Raw genomic sequence first — 26,534 nt, forward strand, 5'->3', positions numbered from 1 at the left:
AATAACCAATGGTAATAATTGGGTCTATATATCGGTCTTTCTGGCAAAATGAGAAATGGTATGAATTAGGTCACAATGCACTAACCCGGTTCAAAGTGGTATTCGGTTGACCTATTTTCTATTAGAGCAGGGTTGTTGTGAAATTGCCCCTGAAGGATCAGGAGTCCCATGTACACGAATTAAACTGTAAAACAGGCTGCTGCAATCAATGACTGACCCAATGTGTGCCCTATGGCCGGCATAAACGTTAAGTTCAAGTTGGCTCAAACTTCCACATCCCTTACCCCATGACTACACTTAGTAATGGGTACTCAGTGGCTAGATCTTTGAACCACCATACCCAATTTATTTTAGGTTCATAAAAAGTAAACTCTTCAGAGGAATCCACAGCCCTTGACAAGACAGCTTGTCATACGTCAGAGATTTAAATATGATGTTGCACTTTGTTTAATGTTCATCATTCTTGTATACCTTTAACAGAATAAACAGACATTACTGCATGTGCATTTTGTCAGTTCTGCTGAAAATAACAGTAATTTAGGTGTGTAGATAGTAGATACCAAAGTAAACAAAGATTTTTTAGAAATGTATGGAACATTTGTTTGAAATTTTTGGTCATCCCACCCTTATGCACCAAAATAAACAAATACATTCTACATGATGTCAGATAACAAATTTTATTAATACAAGTACGCAAGAGATCTGCAGTTATAGCCATTATTAAAAAAAGAAATCACCCACATGCCATAGAAACAAATAAGGTGGCCATTTAGTAACAATTTTCACAATTTGCCAGAACAGTGAAGGACTCGTGCATAAAAAGTGTGACATTAATACTTAAGTGTTGACCTGATGAAAATGATCACCTATACTTCATTTTAGACCTTGGTATTCACTGAAGAACATAGTCTGTGGCTTTGGACACAAGGGGTATACAGTTATATTCCCATATAATGGTTATCAATCCCAGGGTATTTTCAGGGGTAGTTGCTGTTTACATAGTGGTGCAAAGGTGGACCATCATGGACCAAAACCCACTGTCCGAGAATGAGCTCGTAGAATTGCAACCAGCCCTACTTTGTATATATAGTCTTTACAGCAGGACAGGAGTGTGTCAGAATTGACTTCTCCTCAAATGTCTACTGTCCTCCTAACTGCAAATGCAGTGATTATATTAGATGTTACTCTTTTGAATGAAAAGCACTTTACCTTGGCAAGGAACTTTGGGCACATTATGTATACAAACATGCTTTCTCTTCAGCTGTCTAGTTGCCAGCCCAATAGTACCAAGGAAGCTCTCAAAACAAATCTGCAATATGTACTGCATCATACCACCAACTTACCACCGTACCCTGGGTTCCAACAAAACTTGTTGCAGGCAACCAACACTACTTCAGCCTGGACTTCTACAATAATGCCTGAACCAGGCAGGAGCAAAAAGCACGACCAGACTGTTGGTAAGGGTACATTTTGGGTGTCAACAATAAATTTGGCAGTACTTTTTCAGCATTATCTCTTGTTGTAAAGGAGGCTATATAACCTGATAGCATTGTGCATACAAATACTGGGTAAAGGGGTATATATATATATATATATATATATATATATATATATATATATATATATATATATATATATATATATATATATATATATATATATTTTTTAAACTGCACACCTGTTTTTTTTAATTGTTAAAAGAATGGAAACAGTTATTTCTATGGCCACTGTACCATCCAATAATTTAATCAGGGCCTACTCTAGGAAAACAAGAAAGGGCACTAAACATTTCTATGCATGTTCCATGCTGTGTCTATATTTAGTACAATGTTTGACAGTAATTATCAGAGTAAGAAAAACATGTTCACAAAATCTGTGGGATTGTCTTGGACATCAGTAACTGGCAGCTTTGAAGACATTCACTATCAAAAGTGTACACACTGCAAAGGCAGATATGAGCTGTTCTTAGATTCTGTAGAGGACAAATTGAATGTTTCAAGATTAATGAGTAACAGAGGGAAAAATAAAGATGCGTAGACAGCTGGTGGCTTAGAATTAGCACTGTAGCATTATAATACAATTTAGCATTCTCTTTGATTCAACCAAGATCTGACCCCTACTCTCTCAAAATAGCATAATTGTAAAACAAGAAATTAATTCAGAAAAACCTTGGTGAAATCAGTATGTACTTGATTTGTTGTTCATTGCAGATGTGGCAGTGTATCAAACAGTTAACTCAACAGTTCAAGGTATATTATATTGTTTCTTCAAATATCTTTCAACCATGAGAGCTTTGATGTTTGAGGAATAGCTGTAGCTCTGTGAAGGTCTCAGTACATTCAGTGCATTCATACAACACGTCTGTTGATGTACTCTCTTTTGAATCAGCTTCTGACTCGCTCCTTTCAACACTCAAATCGTCTTCATTTTCTAAATACTCCATACTGGCCTCTGCAGTTGGAGATGCTTCTTGACCATGCTTCTCAGACCCTTCTTTATCATGATTCTCTAGATGGCGCTCTAGAGCAGAGCGGAAGGTGAAGCGACATGGACAATGAGGACAGCTTAGCAATACCCGAGAGGGGTTTATTCTGTGGTAACGCCCATGTCGCTGAAATACGCTAAGTAGCCTAAAGACTCGACCACAGTCTTTGCATTTGTAGGTCATCCGTGGCTTGAGTTGAGATGTCTCTTGAGTATCTGACAGCTCATCTTTGTCTGGTGGTTTTGGTGACTGCTGGTCTTCATTGTCCTGACCTTCATGATCACTGTCATTGCTTGTCTGCGTTTTTGGTGACTCATGCGTAGCAGTTTCATCTTCATGGTCTAATTTTTCACCATCTGCCTTAAGCTTTATGTCTGAACTATGGTACATGGCAACATGTCTTGTGACATCACATCTTTGTGGAAAGTGTCTACCACAATAAAGGCATGTATGAAGGGTACCCTTATGGTATCGCATATGACGAGAAAGGCTACTAGAGTGAACAAAAACACGATGGCATTGTTTGCAAGGGAATACCTTAGAATGTGGATTACCTCTGGTAGCACCTCCTCTTGGTCTACCTCTCATTCGTGGCCTCAATAGATCCATTCGTTGAGTTTGGTGTTTTGAAACCATTTGACGCATTATACCATAATAATTAACAGAATGTCGTCTAATCTCAGGTACTGGTTCAGAAGAGTCCTCATCTGGATGATCTGATAGATGATGCTCTTTCAAATCTGACAAGCAATTAAAGTGTCCTCCACATAAGCCACAACGATATGATCGGTCAGTAGTAGAATCATCAGGAGAATGGGAGGCATTTTTCTTAGGGCTGCTCTCATCCTGTTCCTGCATGTTCTCTTTTTGTGTGGGATCATCAGTTGCTTTACTGACATGAGAATGATTAAGCAAATGGCTCTGCAGGTCTGATAACCAAAAGAAACGCAAGCCACAAATCTTGCAAGGATATGATTTATCTATACCATTTTCACGGTCCTCATCAAATTTACTGGAACTCTTGGATCCAAGTGACCCATGCCATTCCTTCTGATGTAACAACAAGGTCTCTTGTCTCAAGAATCGTTTCCCACAATGTCCACAACTGTAAAAACGTTCATGTGCATGATTCTGAAGGTGCCCACGAAGGCTCTCTCTATCATAAAAATCTTTGCAACATAAGGTACATTTAAAACCTTGCTCAAGGGGACGATATCGCTGATGCTGTTGTAAACTTCTCTGGTTCCTAAACACTTGGCCACATCTCTCACATCTACATTGGGCATGGTCTCTTTCTGCCATTTTGTTTGAAGGCAAGGAATCCTGATAATGTGCTTGGTTTGACAATTTTGACATGGGTTTTCCAAATAAGAATGAAAAGTTTGATAAAGCGGATCTATCAACCACTGTGAGTGTTCCATTTTCATGAAGTGCAAATTCAATAGGTTTCTCACAACCGTTAGCTGCAGTTTCAGAAATGGAAGAAAATGGGCCAATGGGTCCATGATTAGCCATGTGATTGATCAGTTTTGGGTACTGACCAAACCCTTCACCACACTCTGTGCAGATGAAATCATTTCCAGTTGAAAAATCAAGTGAATGATACGCCATGTCTATTCAACCAAAACTTAAAATCTGATGTAACAAACAGTTCAACAAAAAAAGTGAAAAAAGATGTGGGATGAATAACATTCAAGTGTTCTTGAAAGCTAAATTGGAAACTGTAGATATGCAAATGCCATGAACATCTAAACTTTCCATTTGAAACCAAGTACAATATTTAAGAGATCTACTACAGGCTCACATGTTACAAAGTTCCAGCAATTCTTCCCACTGTCATTTTGTCATTTATTTGATAGACATTATCGAATCATCAAGTCCATGATCCCCAAAGTGCAGACGGAAAAGACTGAAATCTGGGATCCAGAAATACTGGATACCAAGCATAAAAGGTATTCTCCTTTCTTTCTCTGGCTTGTGGTCTTGAGTCAGGATATTAGCATCTAAAAAAAAAAGAATGGGAGAACATGAGTCAGGTATGAATGTGCAAAATTTTTAATTCAGTGTGTAGATTTCCCTTGAAAGACATCCATCAACTGAACATGAATTTTAAAAATATCTATTTGTCCTTCTTTATTTCATCATTCAAAGACTTATTTCACTGTAAAACTAGGCACTTACAAATAATTTTATTGTATACAGCCACTATATGATCATTTCCTCTAAATTCTTACTGAAAACATATAATGCAAAGGTAAAAGGAGAGTTTATTTCAGTTAAAGCAAAAAGACAACTTGCATTCAATCATGAATGAATAAATGACAAAAGTATTCTTTTTTTAAAATTAATTTCATGAATCAGAAAAACAAGCCAGAAAGGCAGAATACCTACAAAAGCAGTCCACTACGTACTGTAATTCAGAACATTACTGATCAAAATCAAAGTATAAAGGTTCCTATATTAAATATACACCACATTTCCAAATCCAGACACCACTTGAACAACATTTCTTCTGAAATCTTCTGAAGTACATCAATACCAGCAGAGTAAATAACAGGAGCCTCTACTCTTTGGTTAATGTACTTTGCCTGGTGTTGGACAATAGGGATGTCTACTATTGTTGGGTAATTAGACTTGTATTGTAAACAAGTTAATTTCAAATTCTGATTAGATGCTTGGCAGGCAACTTCTGTATGGACCACCATTTATACTCTGGGCCTTATCTGGGACATACTCAAACCAAAAAAAAAACACTTACATCACAATGTACAAAACTGTCTAAGCAACTTTTTTAGTTTTACAGTATACTGCCAACTTAAGTATCTGTTCAGCAGCTTGGCCAGGGAAACATGGGTTACTCAGAGTTTTTGTATTTGTATGGTGGTGGTGATTACATTTTCAACCACCAAAGGCACTGTAGTAGATGGAAGTGATGTCCACTCCTGTACAGATTACTCTCGAATGCCAGCACCACAGCCCACCAACAGATACACATACTCCTGGGCCATGAAGACCATTTAGAGAATGGTCCTAGCATTATGCCTGTACCTAAGTTTATCCCAACCACATAATCCAAGCCGCCAGAGGCATTCATACATTTTACTGAACTATAAAACTTGACAAACAAATTTAAAAAAAAAAAAAAAAAAAAAAAAAAACTTAAGTAGAATTATTTATCAAGGAGTTCACATTAGTCCAGTGAATATTTTTTTTGTTTATAAATTTCAAATTGCCACTATAATGTGTGAGTAAGAATTAAGGTAAAGATTATGTCTGTGCCATGCTTACCAAAGGATCATTTAAACAAAAATAAAAAAATCAAACAAACAGTACCTAAACCTTAAACAATCCAGGTTAGACACCACCCACACTTTTGACTAATAAACAGTTAAAAAGGCTCACAACAGGAAAAAGTCTCTCTATGCTCTGAGGTAACTGATAACTGACAAAAGTGTTAAAATGGTGCCAACAAGAAATGTGTAATGTAACCATTTAGGTACAGAAGAAGACAACTGCCTTAATTATCACAATAACTATATGGCCTCCAGTCTTTTAGGAAGGCTTTCCACTTAATTTTGGAATATGGCTATGGGATTGTGTACAACTTTGTTGGATTTGCCCTTCCTGTCCATCCAACACAAAGGTGTTCAGTGGCTTTATGGGCAGCACCTTTTGTGGCAGACCACCCAATTTTTAGGTGAGCAAAAGTATGAAACAGATATTCTTCAAGTGAATTAAAGTAAATATTTGTTTGCGTATTCCTCGTTCGCAATAACTACATCAAGCCGGTGACCCACTGACGACATCAAATTGTTACATTTTTCTTTTGTGTTGCTGGTGCTGTTTTTATAGCATAGTGTCCCCGTCACAACCCCCGGGTATTAGGCCCCCCACAGACCACAGGGTGAGCACCCCCTGCTGGCCTCACTAATACCACTTCCAGCAGCAATTTTTGTTTTCCCCAGGAGGTCTCCCATCCAGGTACTGGGATTCTCTTTTCAGTCTCCTCATCAGGAGGTGAAATTCATGCTCACAGGTGATTGACTTGGATATTCTAAAACCTTCCACTTTCCCCCCTGATGAAGTCCTCTGTTGTGTTGGCAGTGCTTTTTAGGTCATTGTCTTGCTGCATAATGAAGTTCCTCCCAAGAAACACCTGTAAGTCCCATGTTCCAATATCTTTGGGTGTTGCTTAAGCTTTCCACAGTGGCAGCTTAGCAGTGTCATGGCTTAAACTCACAACACTGTCATCAGCCCAGAGCCTTAACCACAGAACATCACAGCCCCAGATAAAAGATTACTGTTTATGGACCCAAAAAGGTGGCGTTTATTAACCTTTTCCTCTGCAACTCTGGGAAAGAAGGACAGGAAGCCCAACAATGTTAGAGAACATGGACACAATTTGCTTGTCCTGGGCAGGTTGCCTGGGGAAGAGTGATGGCTCAGTGGTTAAGGCTTTGGGCTACTGATCAGAAGGTTGAGACTTCAAATCCCAACACCACCAACACTCTTCAAGCAAAACTGCTCTGGTGTATCCTGCCACAGTTGTATGTCCCTTGGGATAAAGTGTCAGCAAAATGGGGTAAATGTACAAGTAAATGCTTTGAGGCATTCTCCAGAATAAGGAAAGAGGTTGTGTATGAGATATAGGGGAAAGACAAATTTAAAATGTTTTCTGTCAGTTTAAGTGGAATCAGCAATTTAAGGGGAAATGTACATAAGAGTCACAGTAAAAAAAAAATTTTTATCAACAGGGTATGTTTTATTCTCTTTTGAAGCAAGATTTTAACTTGATTTTAACTTAAAATTAAGTTATTTTAACCTTCTTTCAATCACTAGTTACATCTGTGTTTTGTACTTAAGCTAGGAATCTGGTCCCAAATATGGTAACTGCAAGAGAAAACTAATGATTGAAACCCTGGGATATTCTTAGTAGAGGCCCCAAGTGCTCTTGAGAAGGCCTTCCACAAGAATGTCTCTGTAATTTGATCCATTTATATTTCCGCTCAGTGCCCGCTGCTGAAAAACACCCCCATACCAAACTTAAAGGTATATTCACAGGACAGGCAAGGCAGGCAATCTGATTGTGGCCCAAAGTTTTGAGGAGGGCCCATGAAGGCCTGATACCAAGTCCATGAAAATGTCAACCCTGTGCAGAACTCCCCCAAAACCTCGGGTGGTTAATTTACAATGGTATACTAGCACCCCCCCTCCCCCAAAAAATAGGAAGAGGAAAAAAAAAGAGGAAGCTGAACTGTAGTGGTGGAGATAATCTGATAATGATGTAACTGAGGATGACAACTGTAGACTAAGCTATAAAGTAATGTAACCCTAGCCCAGCATCATTTTAGCAAGCAAGCAAGCAAACATGCATGCAGCTACCTAGAAGTTGGAACTTGGTTTAGACCACGTAATGTTGATTATGTAGCTAGCTTTCTTTGTAGAATTTGATATTTTGCTCAAACTATCTGATAGTTTGTTGTTTTAAACAATATACAGAGTATAAAAGCAAACAATTTACCAAGCTGTTATAGCCTACTTGATGTAACAATGGTTTATCTACTTGGGAATCTTGATCTACAGAGTGTCCCAAAAGTTTCCATACATTAGGGATTATTACCACTTTTTAGCAAAATGTCTTCCAAAGTTTTTCACAGTTAGTTTAAATATCACACTGGAAAAAAAAGCAGTTGAATGTGAGAGGATGTTTCTTTTTTTTTTGCTGAGTATAAATTTGATAAAATATACACACCCACAAGTGCAATCTAAATTATTCAACCTCCATTGAAAATCAGATATATTGTCAAAATTTACAGACTTTCAGCTGTTTGCAATGAACAAATCAAACAAAAGCAATTGAAATAGTTCAAGACAACGAATGCTTCAAGTGGATTCCCCAAAATGCAACTTATAATGATTTCTCCAGTTTCAAAATGGTTCAACCCCCTGAACAAAAGCCCTCACAACAGCACAAATATGCAAAATAGGTGTTGTCTAAGCACACCTGGTGCAACTTAATGAAGCCCTTGATACCTGAACTGCCTAGAGGCACAAAATACATCAAATACCTTAATGGGGCAGAAAAAGGAAGCTATCAACAGTTGCAATCAGATTTCTGAGAAGGCAGGATGTGAAAAACCCTCGAGTGACTACAAATCACCCGCAGCAAGTGAGCACAGTATGGTGCGTACTAAAAGCAGAAGGTTTCCATGACAGAACTCCAAGACGTACACCATTACTGACCCAAAAGCACAAGAAAAGTCAGCTCCAAATCATATAAATAAGCCACAGAGGTTTTGGGATTCTGTTCTGTGGAGCGATGAAACAAAACTGGAACTTTTCGGCAGTATGGATCAGCGGTATGTCTGGAGGAAGAAGAATGAAGAAAGAACACTCTGTCCACAGTCAAGCATGGTGGTAGCTCGGTGATGCTCTGGGGCTGCTTTGCATCCTCTGGCACTGGAAACCTTCAGCGTGTGGAAGGCAAGATGGATTAATTGAAGTATCGGGAAATCCTAGGAGAAAACATGATGCCGCCTGTGAGGAAGCTGAAGCTTGGGCATCATTGGACCTTCCAGCAGGACAATGATCCCAAGTATACCTCAAATTCCACCAAGACTTGGTTGCAGAAGTCGTCCTGAAAGATTCTACAGGGCCATCACAGTCACCTGACTTGAACCCCACAGAAAATCTCTGGTGGGATGTGAAGAAGGCGGTTGAAGCAGGCAAACCCAAGAATATTACTGAACTGGAGGCCATTGCTCATGAGGAATGGGCTAAGATTCCTCAGGAACACTCCCAGAAGCTTGTGTCTGGCTATGCATCTCCTTTGCAGTGGGTCATAACAGCAAAAAGGTCCTCTACTAAGTACTAAAGATGCTTGCCATGAAAGGGTTGAATAATTTTGAAACTGAAGAAGTCATTGTAAATTGTATTTTCAGTTGAATTTGAGGTAACCACTTGAAGCATTTGTTGTGTTGAACTATTTCAAATGCTTTTGTTTGATTTGCAATGGGGGTTGAATAATTTTGATTGTAACTGAGCCCTGCGTGGCTTATATGTGGTTGTTGATTTGTTTTTCTTTCTGTCTTTTTGTTGTTGTGTGTGTGTGTAGGTTTCTTTTGCAGGACGGAGCAGGGTTTAAGTGCCATTAATTACCTGAGGTTACACCTGTGTCGGGGTTGCACCCCAGCTATTTAAGCAGCCTTAGTTCATACCTCAGGTCTCGATCCCCCTCTTCGTGCTTCTGTTGCTAGTTGTTATCCTTTTTATGTTAATAAATGTATAATTTTCTTATCATGATTCAATGTGTTGTCTCCTTTTTGTCACAGCTTATGAGCCGGCCGTGACAAATGGGGGCTCGTATGTCAGACTTGGAAATGTTTCCATTTGATGGGTTTGGTGAGTGCTTTGTTTTGTGTTCGGCTGTTTAAATAAATAGAATATTAATCCAAAGTATGGGTTGTATTTGCACTATTGTTTTGGATACTTTCACATCCCTTGTTAAGGAAATACACGTTGGATTTGTTGGGTTTGAGGAGGGGATTTATTCGAGTGGTTTTCCCTTAGTTTAGCTGACAGTGTTTTCTTAGGCAGTTTGAGAAGGCAAGCGATCTTGCGAATCCTACAATGGATGGATTTTTGAAACGTTAGTTGTGTTCCCTTGTTAGGCTTAGCTGCTTGTTCCCTTTTGGAACAAATAGGTTTAAGGTAAAGTAGATATGTATTTTTTGTGTGGTGACCGTGGGTAGAGCAGTTGTCTGGGGGCATATCCATGGTATAGAATGAATCGCCAGCTTGCTGATTGCTTGTTTTGTACCAGCGGGATTTAGTGCAAAAATACGCCCCACCAATAACCGCATGAAGAATAGGGGCAAGTTACATCACTTAAAATTTTGTAGATAGGAAAGGGGACCTTTTAAATCCCTCCTGTTGGGGGTTACATGGGTCACACATTCTATTGTTTATCATGTGAATTTTATGTCTAATCTAGTGGAAGATTTCATTAGTTCCCCGGCTGAAGTTTTGCCTGATTCTTGTACTAAATTATTTGGTCTATAAATTATCATCATTTATTATTTAAATTAGCAATTATTTAAAATTGCGGATCATTATGGGATTGAAATAGAGGACACGAGGTTAAAAGACAAGGTAAAAGAAACTCTTAAGACAAACTTGGCAGATAAGACAATATTGATCACTATTGAGCCCAACACAGTGACTGCAAGTCCCCCGTTAAAACCTTTCCCAAGTAATTTAACTGCCTATTTAACTTTTGAACAAAAAGAGAAACTATTGTTACAGCTCGAACAAGACCGTGTGAAGCTAGAAATAGAGCGTGAAAAACCTAGATTCGATCAGGCAAATATTGAGATCCAGAAATACCACATGGAGGTGATAGAGAGTGGGCTAGGTGATATCTTTAGAGCTGGTTCTCAGGGTGCTTCTCAAATGTTTGACTCGGTGGGAAATTTAAGGTTAGTGCCAAAGTTTAATGAGCATGAGCCTGATATGTTTTTTATGCTTTTTGAGCAGTTGGTGGAAGCAAAAGGTTGGCCCAGTAAGGAATGTACATTGCTTTTGCTTTTACAATGCGTTCTCACCTGCAGGGCTCACCCTTTCAGTTTCAGGTGGTGAAGACAATGCTACGGTGAAAGCTGCCATTTTAAAAGGCGTATGAGCTAGTAGCAGAAGCATAACAACAAAAATTTAGAACAGGGTCCAGGGGTGTTAATGAAGCTCATGTTGGGTTTGCCAGAAAGCTTGCTGCTTTATTTAATCATTGGTGTATGGCATCTGAGGTAACCACATTTGAAGATTTGGTTTTGAAAATTTGAATTGTGCTTGTGCGAATTTGATTGTGCTTGAGCAGTTTAAAAACCCTGCTTGAATTGCAACATATATAAATGAGCAGAAAGCTGACATAGCTGCTAAAGCTGTGGAGTTGGCCCATGATTGTTTTGACGCAAATGTAATTTTATTATCCCTTCATTCGCAAGAATGAAGAATTTTCTGAAATTAGAATGGATGGTGTCAAAAAAATTCAGTTTTGATCTGTAATTATCGTTGTGGTAGAGTGCCCTGTGGTTAAGGTCAAGGGTTAAACCAGCCATCCTTGTGGCACCAGTAATAAATTCTGTCAGTCAAATTTGTGAAGGGCTCCCAAAAGCGATGAACTCCTTAAGAGATGGCGATTATGCTCCCTTTATTACACGAGTATGTATTGCTTGTTGGTAATGAGACTAAAATTCCGGTGACGATAGTAAGAGATACAGGGGCTTCGGAGTCTTTTTCCTCTTCGAATGACACTGGTACCAGTGTTCTTATTAGAGGAATTGGGTTGAATGTCTTGTCTGTTCCCTTGGATAAAATAGTGTTGTCATCACACCTTGTGAATGGAGAAGTAGTGATTGGAGTGTACCCTGCCTGTGGAGTGGTGGACATAATAACATGTAATAATTTGGTGGGGGGAATGGTATGGCCTGATAGCTTCTCACTGCATGTGATATCAACTTCTCACCTCCTAGGTTTGGATGAGAGCATCGACAGGCAGGTATTTGCAGCCTGTGCCACAACTCAAAGTATGACTAATATTCAACCAAGTTTTTCTTCTGAGTCTGCTGTGCTTGGACCAACATTTCTAGTCACTGATAACCTTTCTGTTTCCCCTCCTGAACTGATTCAGGAACAGCAACTTGACTCTTCTCTTAGTAAGCTGTTTGAGAGTGTGTTATCTTCTGAAGAAATTATGTTGCTCATTTTTTACAGGATGCGATGCTGGTGAGGAAGTGGATTTCACATGGTAGGGACTTTGCTGGGGACCCTATTATGCATGTGGTAGTTCCAGAAAAATATCGTTAACTTGTGTTACAGATTTTCCATGATGAAATTGCTGGCCATTTAGGAGTCAAGAAGACCTATGACTGAATCTTGCATCATTAACTTTGGCCTAAATTGAAGGACATTTCAAAGTATATTAAGATATGTCATACTTGTCAGTTAACAGGCAAGCTAAATTAAAAAAATTAAACCTGCCTCATTGTTTCCCATTCCTGCTACTGGTCAGCCATTTGAGCATTTTTTTATTGATTGTGTAGGCTCATTGCCTAAATCAAAGTCAGGTAGCATTTATTTACTTACTGTTGTGTGTGCATCAACTCGGTATCCTGCACCCTATCCTCTCTGTACAATCACTGCTAAATCTGTGGTGAAAGCTTTGTCTCAGTTTAGTTTCAGAGTGTACAGAGTGATCAAGGTTCTAATTTTACCTCTCACTTGTTTTCTCAGGTTTTGCAGCTGCTGTGTATTATGCAGAATAAGGCTAGTGCGTATCATGCATAAAGCCAGGGGGTTTTGGAGCGGTTCCATCAAACACAAAGTCGTTACTGCGTGCTTACTGTATGGAGATGGAGGATGATTGGGAAGAGGGATTGCTGTGGTTGATGTCAGTACTGGAGGTAGGTCAAGAAAGCACTGGGTTCGGTCCCAATGACCTCGTGTTTGGGCATACTGTTCATGGGCCTTTGGCGATCCTGCGGGATAACTGGATCGAAATTATCGGCTACCTCCCCAGAATTTGATAAACTATATGAATGGCTTTAAGCATAGATTATATGAGGCAGGTAAGATGGCAAAATAACTGCATTCATCACGGTTGCGAATGAAGTCACTTTTTGATCGATGAGCTGAGCGACGGGAATTTGTTCCAGGCGATCAAATGATGGCTCTGTTGCCTGTGGAGGGTTTACCTTTCCAGGCTCAGTATACTGGCCCCTTTGTGGTGATCAAAGGAGTTACTGATTTTAATTATTTAATTACTACCCCAGAAAGAAGGGAGTCAACCCAGTTGTAACATATCAATTTGTTAAAGCCCTACTATTGCCATTCTCATGTATCATCTCAAGTATCAACTGCTGAGCATGAGGTGAAACCTGCCTTAATAGCTGTGCCTATTTTGTCTCCTCCTTTGAGAGAGGGGAATGATAAAGAGGTTTCTCCCCCCAATGATATGATATTGTTGGTACAAATTAAAAATTCTGAGTCTCTTAACAACTTGAATGCAATGTTGGCCCATTTAACAGAAGGTAAATGTGCTGATCTGATTGCCCTTATTGAGGATCATGTTTCTTTATTTAGCGACGTACCCTCACATACACCTTGGGGTGGAGCATGATATTAACGTTGGGGATGCGGTGCCCATTCACCAGCATTTTTATTGTGTTGCCCCAAACAAACGTAAGCATATCAATAGGGCTGCAACAACTAATCGAGAAAATCGATAATTAAAATAATCGACAATGAATTTCATTATCGATTAGTTGGGTCTCAGACGTCACTGTGGATAATTCCCATCGGTGACGTCACGTCACAATGGTGAAAAACACATTAATATGAATAAAACACATCTGAAAAACAGCGGAGGTCACAGAGAGAGCTGCTGCGGGAAAAACACTTCAAACTAATTCGTAAGTGTATTAACATGGTTTGTCGTGTCAGATGCTGCGATAGATGCGTGTGCTATTTCCTTCAGGGCAGAAATGACATTTTTACGTTTAAGTCCTTATTTGTAAATGTTAGAAATTCATGCCAGTATTTCAATTTTATATATAGGTTTGTCCTGAAAGCAAGTGAGTCTGCATTAAACTTGACTGAATGAGCACGAGTCCATGCATATGCGCCAAACAGCACGCAATAGAAAGGAAGCGCAATAACTCTGACTAAAATATTCATTTAGATCAAATATGTTGTTTGATGCTATATTTAGAAACAAAAGTAATTGTATTTTTTCTGAGAATGGTAACTGTAATGGGGTTATAAGGGGATGCACCAAAATTAAAATTCTTGGCCGAAGCCGAATATAATGAAAAACCTGGCCGAATACCGAACATGTTTTTTCGCATTTTTTCCATTGATTTTACCATTTTTCACCATGGCATAAATTAAATAGTCAAAATGTGCTTTTTACTATTTTGTCTTGCTTTTCAAAGAAAAAAACAATAAATTACAAAAACTACAATTTCAAAATATTTATTTAAACACTGAACATTTTTTTTTTCAGTCCAGCAGGCATAGGCTACCAACAAGGCCCAATATAACTTTAAATAAATAAACTAGTAAAATAAAAATATTTTGATGTAGTCATCTTTGAGCCCTCATTGAATAGCCGATGTTAGGCCTATAACTGACTGCTGAAAGAATGGAACACTCTGTAGTCTAAAACAAAAAAAAGTGCATTGATAAGAGAGCAAAAAATGGTTATATTCGGTTATATACGGCTGATTGTATTGGGGATATATACCGCCCGCGTCCCTGTACACCTCGCGGAGTATTATAGTAGATATAGTATAGTTAGATACGTTGTTAATGTTATGTTCAAGTCTTATGCCCTTGATATTCGACATATCAAGGGCATATACACTGTCATGGCTGACACATTGCCTAGAGCCCCTTACTCTTCTTAACTGCTGACTAACCATGTTTGCTCTCTTTGGTTCTCTTAAATTGCTTCTACAAGGCCCTTGGTTGCTGGGGATTAGGAGCACATAATCTAAATGGTGGGTGTTCTCCAGTTTGGGGAGATGAAAGGATTAGATTGGGTTTCATAAAGGGATACCCTTTTCTTATGGGGGAGAGTGTTATGAGCCCTCTGTGGGATATATGTGGTTGTTTGTTTTTCTTTCTGGCGTTTTGTTGTTGTGTGTGTGTGTGTGTGCATGTATGTGGAGTCATGTGGTCCCAGAGCAAAGTTTGTAGTTTTGGGTAGCAACATTACAAATAATAAAAGCTATCCAAAATTCAGTATCACACAGCTTTTGTCTAGGAAAAGATCTGAATCACCTTTTGAGTCTGCTTCTTTTGTGAACACCACAAGCAGTGAGGTAATTTTCAGCTAGTTTCCTTTCTGGACCACTTTAACAGGACTGATTATGGTTCAAGAACTATTTGTAAAAACACCCTAGGGTGTTACTGAACCATAAGTGGGTTGGGCTCAGTTCTCTTTGCATTCACAGTCCTTAACCTTGAAAACATCAGCAGCTTACTTGCTGCTCTTATAATGCCTCAGTTCCTATTCACACTTGTTCCTTTTGAACTGAGCTGCCTAGCTGCCTAGATGGCTACACCCACACTTGCAATGTGTATCATAATTAGAGCTGCAACAACCAATCGATAAAATTGATAATAATCGATTATTCTAATCATTGTCAGAGAATCTCATTATCGATTAGTTGGTCTGTGCGCAGCATGGGGCACATTTACTCACTACATTACTTCTGTTCCAAAAACACTGTGAGTAAATACTTAAAGTTGTGTCCCAAATGGCGTACTATACACTTACACTATGCATTGTATACTCTACCGTCTAGTGTATGAATTTTAGAAGGGTAATATCATCTCAAATGGGACACTAGCTTTTTTTAACTAACCGGGAGTATAGGGCGTTTCCAAGTCAGTGGCACATTATGTCACATAATGCGACGTCTCTAGCTTTAGCAGAATACTAAGAGTCAACAACAATGACTTTCTTCAGTTTACAGTTTGTCAACGCTACCTTTTATTCCCAACATGACCTCAGTCACCATCAGATGGAGGCATAATTGTCAAGTGACTGAGGAAGAAAGTGTGTAACCCAAGTCTTCTAAGGCATGGAGCATTTTATATTAAACGTCGTGAAGGTGACTGTAACCTGAAAACTTTACAAAGCGGAGTTTGTATAGCACTAAAGCACGAAAGTGATGCACAAGCACAAACTTATGTTTATATCCAAAATGCTTCCCTGTGTGCAAGGGGTTAATAATATACATTCTGGTGTGTGTCTGTGTGTACTGGGTTATTTTCGGTCTTATATAATTGGACTAACAGTTGTGAAAATTTTAGTCTGAAGTTCATATTTGTAACGCTCAGTTTGTGGATTTTATTTTAAATAAATTTTAAAAAAGGGTACAAAAATTTTGCCCCCCCCCACTGATTAATCAAGGAAAAAAAACCAAAACATCCAACTAATCAATTATGAAAATAATCGTTAGTTACAGCCCTAATCATAATAGATTAAGCTAGCTAGAATTGCATAATAATGTAGAAAGGCATAATAGAATTTTCAAAATAACCCTGGAACACCAAACATGCCTATGGTAGTACCTTTTCTCATTTTCTTTAACTTGTTCAAGCAATGTATGGGGCAATGTCAAAGCGTTTCACTTTCATTAAAAAAAGTTATATAAAACTGTTCAACACTTTGATGTTTTATAAGTTACAGTCCCCTCCTAAAGTAACTGAACAGCAAGGCCAATTCTTTTGTTTTGTTATAGACTGAATACATTGGGGTTTGATATCAAAAGATGAAACAAAATCAAGTCTTTCATTTCCTGATATTTACCTCTAGATATGTTAAACAACTTAGAATATGGCACCTTTTGTTTGAACCCACCTATAATATTGGAACATGACTGACTGGTGTTTCTGGTTGTTCAGGTGTGCCCTGTTAAATTGATTGTTTAAAGGCTTAACAATTATGAATGTCTACTCTTGGTTTGAGCCCTGGGTTTTGCATGTGAAGACTGCATTTGTAGTTAAAATGTATACACCACCATGAAAACCAGATAGCAATCTATGGGAGAAAAGCAAGCTATTTTGAAGCTGAGAAAAGAAGGAAAAATTCAGAGCCATTGCATAAGCACTGTGCACAAAGAAAGAAACCAATGGTGTACTAACAACCAGGCATCAAACAGGTCAGCCAAGGAATACAGCAGCAGTTGAAGACAAACACAGAGCTGTGAAAAAACCCTCAACCTGTGCCATCAGCAACAACCTCCACAATGAAGGAGTGAAGGTACAACAATCCACCATTCAAAGAAGACTTTGAAAAATAGAGGCCATTCCACAAGATGCAAACCACTCATCTGCAGTAAGAATCAGTAAGCCATATTGGAATTTGCAAAGAAATACAAATATGAGCCAGTTATGATTAAGTTCTGAAACAGTTCCTTGGACTGATGAGACCAAGATTAAAGGCCAAAGTGTGGAAAAAGAAAGGATCTGTTCATGATCCAAAACATAAAAGCTCATCGGTCAAGCATGGTGGAGGTAGTGCCATGGCTTGGGCTTGCATGGCTGCTTCTGGAATTGGCTAAATAATCCTTATTTATAATTCATGATAGTAGCAGCACAAATAATTCAGAAGTCTACAAAAACATTCAAGCAGAGTGTGAAAAAATCCTAAGGTTGACCACAGAGAGGTTGGTAAGTGATTGCTGTATTCTTCTCACAGAAACCTGACTACAGTCAATGATGCCTAACGCAGCTATCACGCTTGCAGGCCATCAGATTCATGATACAGACAGCATAAAGGATTCTGGAGGAGCAGAGTCAGTATTATGTGAATCCAAAGGCCAATGACTGGTGCAAGTCTCCTAAGTGGCACAAGAGAAAGGCATTTGTCCTATTGTCCGTGGATTGCTAGTTCAAATACCAATAATGCCATGGCAGAGAGCAAAGGGAGCAAAATTGGCCTTGCTCTCTGGGTTGATGGCCATATTCCCTGTGAATCACTCCCCTGTGAATCACAGCGACATGTCAATCGTGGGCATCTGTAAGTTCATGTATGCAGAAAAGGGCAGATAGACCTTTCCCCTGTGTGTTTTACTCTTTCCTGTGACACAGTATGAGCAGTACTTTGAAAAGATGTAGCTGGCTGGCTTCACATGTCTCAAAGGAATCACGTATTGACTTTCACCTTCCCCAGATGGTAGCAGTTATGTGAAAGGGAACAGCTGGTGGGTGGCAATTAGCAGGTGACCAAATTGGGGGTGCACAAATTCAACAATAATTGAACAATAGTGTTCCCCAAAATGCACCTTCACAATAGTAGAATCAATCACACCAACCTAACATTTAAACTTCCCTAGAATTTGCACTGTCCAACCAGAAGTATTTATACATTAGGTAATGTTTACACAAATGTTAAGCACACATACAAGGCCCTACCTTTCCCCCAGCTAAGACAGACTGATCAGTTTTCACAGCTTCTAACCCTGGCATACAGACCCACTGCCAACACAGTCAACTGTTTGCACAACGAGAAGACATGTGGTAACAATGGACCTGGAGGAGTATACATCTACAGGGCTGTTTTACATAAATAGCTACACTAACAACATTACTGTCAGGAGACAAATGTATTCCCTAACCAGAAACCAGAATTTGGTGACATTGAGGCATGCAATGTGGCCAGGTCCAGTCCGAGAAAAGGCATAAAGAAGGCCAAAGCTAGACACAAACAACAGATCAAGTACCACTTAATTCACACAGAAGCCCATCGCACATGGAAGGATATCCTGTCCATTACTTAAAGTCATGTGAAAAAATAAGTACATCCCATGTAAATTGATGGCTTTTTTGACATATTTGGACAGGAAAACATTTGATCATCCTTGAAACAGTGCCTATTAATGAGCAAAACCACAAGGAAAATTTGCTTTTTCAATAATTTATTCAACAGAAATATCAATAGATGTGATATTCTTCTGTGGAAAAAGTAAGTATACCCTTGGCTTCAGAAGCTAGTATTGCCCCCTTTAGCAGAAATTACTTCTTGTAGCCATTTTAATTGTCCACCAGGTTTGCGGGAATTTTTGACCACTCTTCCATGCAATATTCTCTTAGTTGTAGGCGGCTGTGGCTAAGGTGGTAAAGCGGGTTGTCCACTAATTGTAGGGTTGGCGGTTCGACTCCTGGCCCACATGACTCCACATACCGAAGTGTCCTCAGTTAAGATACTGAACTCCAAGTTGCTCCTGATGGTAAGTTAGCGCCTTGCATGGCAGCTCTGCTACCACTGGTGTGAGAGTATGTGTGTGAATGGGTGAATGAGACACAGTGTAAAGCTCTTTGTATAAAAGCAGTATATAAGTGCAGACCATTTAGTTGCAAGATATTTAAGGGTTTTCTTGCATGTACTGCCTCTTTCAAATCCCCCCGTAACATTTCAATGGGAATCAAATCCGGGCTTTGACTAGAACATTCCATAACCCTCCGTTTCTTTTTTTTGAGCCATTCCTTGGTGGATTTGCTAGTGTGCTTAGGATCATTAATCTATTGAAAGGTTCACTTTCAGTTCAACTTTCGAACAGATAGCCTCACATTATCTTCAAGCACTCTTTGATGATGCAGAATTCATAGCTGAATAAATGAATGTAAGATGTCCAGTCACTGATGCAGTGAAGCAACCCAAACCATAACATTTCCACCACTGTGCTTCACACTTGGTATGAGGTGCTTCTCCTGAAAAACCGTCTTTGGACTGAACCAAACTGTGGCCAAACAGTATCTTTGATTCATCTGTCCAGAGCACATTATTCCAAAAGGCCTGGTCTTTGCCTATATGCTCATTGGCAAACTACTGTCCTGCAGAGGCTTTTTCCTGGAACACCTCCCATGCAGGTCAAATTTCAATCTCTTTCTGATTGTAGAAGCATGCACTTCGACACCAACAGTTGCAAGACTTACTAGCAGATCCTATAATGTAATTTTGGGGCTCTTGGAGATTTCTTTTTGCATCATATGGTCTGCTGTTGGGCTGAATTTGCTGGGGCGGGCAGTCCTGGACAAATTGGCAGTTGTTTGAAATCTGCACCATTTGCAGATTATTTTACTTACAGTGGAAAGATGTATTTAAGATAATTTGGAGATCTTTTTAAATCCCTTGCCAGACTCAGGCATCCAGAAGCTTTTTTCTGAATGCCTTACAGAACTCTTAGATCTTGGCATGATGACACCACACACCTCAAACGGAAACACCAGACACTAGATATGAGAGGGGTATAAATAAGTTTCTAAATCACTTGCACCCAATCTTGAACATCTGATTTTAATTTTATGGATTTGAAGGTGTGATAAACATAGGGGTGTACTTATTTTTCCATGTGACTGATCTGTTTTTTGTTTAAATTGTGAAAACTACAACAAAAGGTCAATTGATAGAGTGTATCACCTTAATTAATAGGCACTGTTTCAAAGTGGATAAAATGTTTGCTTGTCCAAATATGTCAAAAGCACCAACAATTTCCCTGGGGTGTACTTATTTTTTGACATGACTGTATTATCAGAACATCAGTTAAGCCTGCCTGTCTAGAGATGATGTCATACATGTAAAGCAGAATTTATTTATTTTTACCACGAGGTGGTAACATGTCAGGGTGGTTCAACCTGTCACCGTTACTTCCTGTTTCTACACTCATGATACTGGAGAAAGGGTTGCTATGGCTATTGAGTTATAAATCCGGACTGGTGCACTGTATTTAGCTCACTTTTTTGGTGCAAGTGCCTGCATCCACAAAAGTTAAACATCTCATGCCAGCCTACATGGCTAAAAACTTCTTATATGAGATCAGTTCTTCATTTCCAGGTATTCCTGCACGATGACATGCCATGCATCCAAGGCCTTATCACATCTGTCAGTCAAACTGGGCACACAGAATTACTCCACAATGACACTAAGCATTCCTCTACTTCCTCTTCACCTATGACTGTGTACCTACTCATGCCAGAAACACTGACATCTCTGACAATGAATAGTCTGTTTACAGAGAAGAGGTGAAGAGACCTGTGAAATGTTACTCAGAATATAACCTGAACGTTAATACCAGCAAGACCAAGGCGTTCATCATTGACTTCAGGCAGTCTTGTGAAGACTATTCTCTAGTCTTCCTCTGTGAAGACATGGTGAAGAGAGTTCCTGGGTGTCCACATCTCAGAGGACCTCTCATTCGCTGCCAACACCACCTCACTGGTTAAAAGAGCATAGCAATGGCTATGCTTTCTGAGAAGGCTCAAGAAAGCCAAGCTGCGCCAACAGTGGCCAGTGGCTTTCCATTACATTTATTCATTTAGCAGACGCTTTTATCCAAAGTGACTTACAAATGAGAAAATACAAGCAAAGCGATATCAAGCTGAGAACAATACAAGTAGTGCTACCATACAAGATCCATTGATTTTTTTTTAGGGGTTGGTTAGGTGTTCACGGAAGAGGTGGGTCTTTAGCCGTTTCTTGAAGATGGTGACACAGTCTGTGGTCTGGATTGAGGTTGGAAGTTCATTCCACCACTGAGGAACAGTTAGTTTGAAGGTTCTTGAAAGGGAGCTTGAGCCACACCAAGTAGGCACTACTAAGCGTCGGTAGTTGATTGATCGCAGATTGCGTGAGGGAACGTAAGCCTTCAGGAGAGAGCTGAGGTATGAGAGTGCTGTTTCAAACAAGGGCTTGTAGGTGAGCATCAAGGCCTTGAATTTGATGCGGGCGGGTACAGGAAGCCAGTGGAGGGAGATGAAGAGGGGTGTGACATGGGTTCTCTTGGGCTGGTTGAAGATGATGCATGCTGCTGCATTCTGAATCATCTAAATGGGTTTGATGGAGTTGGCTGGGAGGCCCGAGAGTAGTGAGTTGCAGTAGTCCAGTTTTGAGAGCCTGGACTAGTAGTTGTGTAGCCTGTTCGGTGAGGTAGGGTCTGATTTTCTTGATGTTGTACAGGATGAACCTACAGGACCGTGCAGTTGTTGAGATGTGGTCTGTAAAGGTCAAGCTGTCATTAAGATTCACCCCAAGGTTCCTGGCTGTCCTAGTTGGCTTGAGTGTGGTTGAGCCGAGCTGAAACAGTGAGATTATGGTTGATTGAGGGGCTGGCTGGGATGACGAAAAGCTTAGATTTTGCCAGGTTGAGCTTAAGGTGGTATTCCCTCATCCAGACCAAGATGTCCGACAGGCAAGCAGAGACCATTACTGCACCACACAAAGAATACTGATGTACTTCATCCTGGTATGGTATGCGCCGTCTCTGCAGCAGGTTATCAATACTACTCAGAAAATCGTCAGAATACAGCTTCCAACCTTGGTGGACTGCTACAGATCACTTTGCCTACACAAAGTAAACATTGCAGGGATCCAAACTCACCCATGTCATCACCTGTTCACCTTCTTGCCATCCATGAGGTGGTATAAGACCATCTACTTATGCTGCCCCCTGCGCCATGCTTTCACATGCTTCCTCCGCCCAGCTTTCACATGCTTCCTCCAAGACACGTAAAGCCAGCCAAGTGCATATTTTTGAACTGCTGCTCATATTGTGTCACAGGGTGGTATAATGCACTTAGAGGAACACACTATCCACCCCCTTCAGCATGCATCTTCAGTTTGCAGATGCCCATGATTGACTGTTTACTGTTCTCAATAATCAATCTTTTATTATGTCATGTAAACATTTAAACATGTCCACTCTTACCTGTACAAGAGTGTAGAAGCACTCTTTTCTGTTTTGATCATGTGACAGAGCAGGTACATGCAGACATTTTGACAGCTGGCATTTGATTACAAACTGAATTGTTCAGGCTTATGTCCATTTCGCTATGGCATGTAACTACCCAGTTTGGGATTTTTTAATGATCTTCGAAACCTTACATTTTAGTTGTGTTTTTTTTTGTTTGTTTGTTTTGTTTTTAAACTTACTTTTTTGTCTTAATGTCTTATATTCACCATATTGTATTTTGTTGGATACCTGCTTCTCTACGACTCACCTTAATTGAAAATCTCAAATAAATAATAAATAAACATTGTTTTTCCTTTTTGAACGTTTCAGCTTGCTTGCTACTGCACTGTTGGACCTCCAACTACTGAAAATAAAAACAAAAACAAAACATTCTCTTGTTTTCCACATGTTTAAGGTTTAAAGGCAATATCTGGCAAATTAATAAACAAGAATAATATAAATTACCTATGTCAAACTGTTTATAATTAAGTTTGATTGTCGTAGGAATAAGTCACACATATGAAAGATCATTAATAATTGTAAGGCTCAGGGCATTTCTTATTGTATTCACCATATTATAAATATAAGTAAATGAATAATTACGATATAATTAGGAATCTCTGGCTACATACAAAGCTCCATAACCATTCCTTCTCTAGCACTCATTTAGCATCTTGTCAACCAGTGTTGCTAGTAAAAAGAAAACTATAGCTAACCTTACCATAATCCACTAGCAAGCAGTATGTTCGCAGTAGAATTATAAACAGGATATAAAACATACTGAATTTATAATCATAAAGCAATTTAAAATCTGCTTTATAAATAGCCAAAGTAGAACGTAAACATTTTCTTATTAAAGTAATTCAGGAAAGACCTACTGAAAAAAATTCTCATAACTCCAATAATACATATAAGTTGTGAAATTCATGCGTGACCTACCCTGATTCTGTGATGCATGTGGAATTCTTCAGCCAACTGATGCCAACACATACAACATAGTCCTCCTTAGATTTCTATAGCAATAAAAACAGAAAATGTGTTAAATTCAGTATTTTATTTTCTCCAAATAGCAGATACCAGGGACAGACTTTCTGGGAACCACACAATCAGTAAATGCATAGATCACAAGTCTGGACTACTATTAACTGTTTTGTTTACAAACTTGTATAAATTCACGTTGTATGTGTTAAAAAAATTGAGAAGCAATTTCTTTATGGAAGTAAATTTGTTTAAGGTCTAAGGGATTAATGTAATCTAGACTTCAAAAGTAGGCCTTATCCAGAAAGCATTACAAACTAATGCAATATCCTTTCAAATAAAAGTAACACAGCCAAGGCTACTTATAATGTAAACCATTGCAGAAAATTATGTAATATTTTAAAAGTACTTAAAATGTAAGGTAAATAACAATGTAGTACTTAAAATGTACATACTTGTAATTATGAATCTGAACAAAGGCAGTGGGCAGCTTAAATACTGTCTTCACCAACCAATTGCATAAGAGAGTTTAAAAATATTTATGCTATTAAAAAAACTATAGCTTCTTATTTATGAGGCATTTCATTGATACATAATTTAAAACTGTATTATTCTAAAATGGAACTAAAAGTATTTTGATTTTACATTGTTGATAACTAAAATATGATGAAACCAAAGTACTCCAGCATTGTACATCCTTGTCAGTTTTTTCTTCTCTGCTTTGGCCAGGTCTCGCCACCTATATGAAGTTATCATGCAACTCCATATTGGTAAACCTCTGGAATTTGTAGTTTTCAAGCCATATGTAGAACAAAGAAGCTTATAAATAGTTTGTATATTTGGGTGCATTGCTTGAAAAGTGTGGGGGACGAGGATAAGAGTGGATAAAAGTAAGAAACCAACACAATCAACCCTGCTGTAAACAGACTTACAGATTGGCGACGTAACTGGTTATGACTTTTTATAAAATAATAGCGTTATGTTTACCTACCCACTGTACATAATTCAAAGACAACAGTTGGCACGAATTTGCATTATGTTACTTGTTTATTGTTTATTGTTATAACATATCATGGGATACTTGATTCGGATTCGCTGGAAGGTGTGTTAAAACACCGTTCTAAATTAACATGCTGTCTATAAGCATACTGCAAAAATTGTTCAGGAATGGTCTGAGGAACATGACAAAGGGTTCAAGGTGTTGACTTGACCTCCAAATTCCTCAGGATCACAAGCTGATCGTGCTGGACAAACAAATCCGATCCATGGAGACCTCCAACTTACAGGATTTAAAGGACATGCTGCCTGTCACCGGATACCACAGCACACCTTCAGAGGACCTACACAATATTAGGCAGGTGGTTTTAATGTTACAGCTGTTCGGCACGTTTCATATCACCCATTTTTATTCAACACAATATTTAGTTCCACTGAAACTTACACACATTATTTAGCAGTGTAATCTGCCACTTTTACATATTAGCGTGTGGAAAGAGGATTTTGTACAAAGATTTAAAAATAGACCTCTCTCATTTTCACCACCGACTTGTGTGTTTGTAAATGATCCAGTGATATATTTAGACTAGTCTGATACGATGATAAACACCGTATTTCAAACCCTAACATCCCTACTTTTAGAAGGGTTTGGGACACAACACCGTATCATTTTTACTTTAAAAGCAAAATTGTAGATTGTCATGGACAGTTGTGGCACCTGTATTGCAAATAGGGTCTCAAAGTCAAAAACGCCTATATTTCCTGTTCCTGGCTGGCAAACTTATTTCCGCTGACATACAAAAAAAAGGACTAAATTTTTTTTTTCTTTTACAAATCAGCTGGGTCAATTTGAAGCAGGTTTTTTTTCGCCACTGAGTGACTAGCGTTTGACATTATACACTTAAGAAGATAATATATCTATATATATCGACTATAATATATCCGATGTTCACAAATCAGGAAAATAAAATGCTCTATTACTTACAGATGTACAGATTAATATCCCACTGAATCAAGAACCGTGAGTTATCTTTACAGCGGTACAGTATGCTACCCATAATAGTTAGCTAGCTACATAGCTATTAACGTTACTCTACCATTGTTAGCTAAGCTAACCGTATTTTAATCGATAACAAATTAGACCAAGTGGAACATACAAGTGGACAGCTAAGACCTTTAATTAAACTGCTCTGTAAAATCATGATAAATCATATGATAATGGTTTGCAGACAGGGCCATTTTGCGAGCTACTTTGCTGGATAGCTAGACTGGAATAGTAGCTAAACATTAGCCAGCAGTCGGAAGCTCTTGGCTAAACGACTCTGCGTATATTCAACAGGATTTCTGTGCTTTGCTTTTAAACGAACACTAACCGCTTTCATTCTTCGTGATTTCAACATTTTGTCCTCCTTGTGTGCAGTGTCGATTCATCTCGCAGCATAATCGCCGTTCCTATTACCACAAAAGGTACCGCCAACGCAATTCAACTTAGCAGTAATATCCAGCACTTCTACCAACCGAAGGTGTAACGCGAAAGTTGACGCGCTGAAGTCCACGCATTACGCTTAAATTCGCATGCGCAAAAAGAAAGAAAAAGAAAATAAAATCGTGCGCATGCGCCGTGTATATGTGAGTACATTCGGGCAGTCTCGCGCATACCTCCAAAATGTGTATTCCGAGTTACGGCCGAAACGTACCCTACGTATCGACGCGAACGCATACGTGTCGAGCTACAAGTTTCACGCGTCGTTGCGTTCAGATATGTGTAACGGCAAAAATTT

General features: G+C 39.0%; 1 protein-coding gene across 3 annotated transcripts; it reads right to left on the bottom strand.

The window, feature by feature from the left end:
• Window positions 1–663: 663 nt before the first annotated feature.
• Window positions 664–26,534, bottom strand: si:dkeyp-84f3.5 (C2H2-type zinc finger protein). Of its 3 annotated transcripts, XM_017467525.3 has the most exons (4): window positions 26,127–26,406; window positions 23,719–23,792; window positions 23,048–23,143; window positions 664–4,488 (listed from the first exon to the last, which is right to left on the bottom strand). In XM_017467525.3, the coding sequence occupies exon 4, from the start codon at window positions 4,094–4,096 to the stop codon at window positions 2,279–2,281; it is 1,818 nt and encodes a 605-aa protein (XP_017323014.1). In that variant the 5' UTR covers window positions 4,097–4,488; window positions 23,048–23,143; window positions 23,719–23,792; window positions 26,127–26,406; the 3' UTR covers window positions 664–2,278. The 3 variants fall into 3 exon arrangements, with proteins under 3 accessions (XP_017323014.1, XP_017323023.1, XP_017323004.1); XM_017467534.3 differs by lacking the exons at window positions 23,048–23,143; window positions 26,127–26,406 and adding an exon at window positions 26,413–26,534; XM_017467515.3 differs by lacking the exon at window positions 23,048–23,143.

This window comes from Ictalurus punctatus, chromosome 1 (assembly GCF_001660625.3).
Source record: "Ictalurus punctatus breed USDA103 chromosome 1, Coco_2.0, whole genome shotgun sequence".
NCBI classification, from domain to species: Eukaryota; Metazoa; Chordata; class Actinopteri; order Siluriformes; family Ictaluridae; genus Ictalurus; species Ictalurus punctatus.

Bases quoted from the DNA above. Each gene is read 5' to 3' on its own strand.
- si:dkeyp-84f3.5 (XM_017467534.3), bottom strand. From the start codon at position 4,096: ATGGCGTATCATTCACTTGATTTTTCAACTGGAAATGATTTCATCTGC.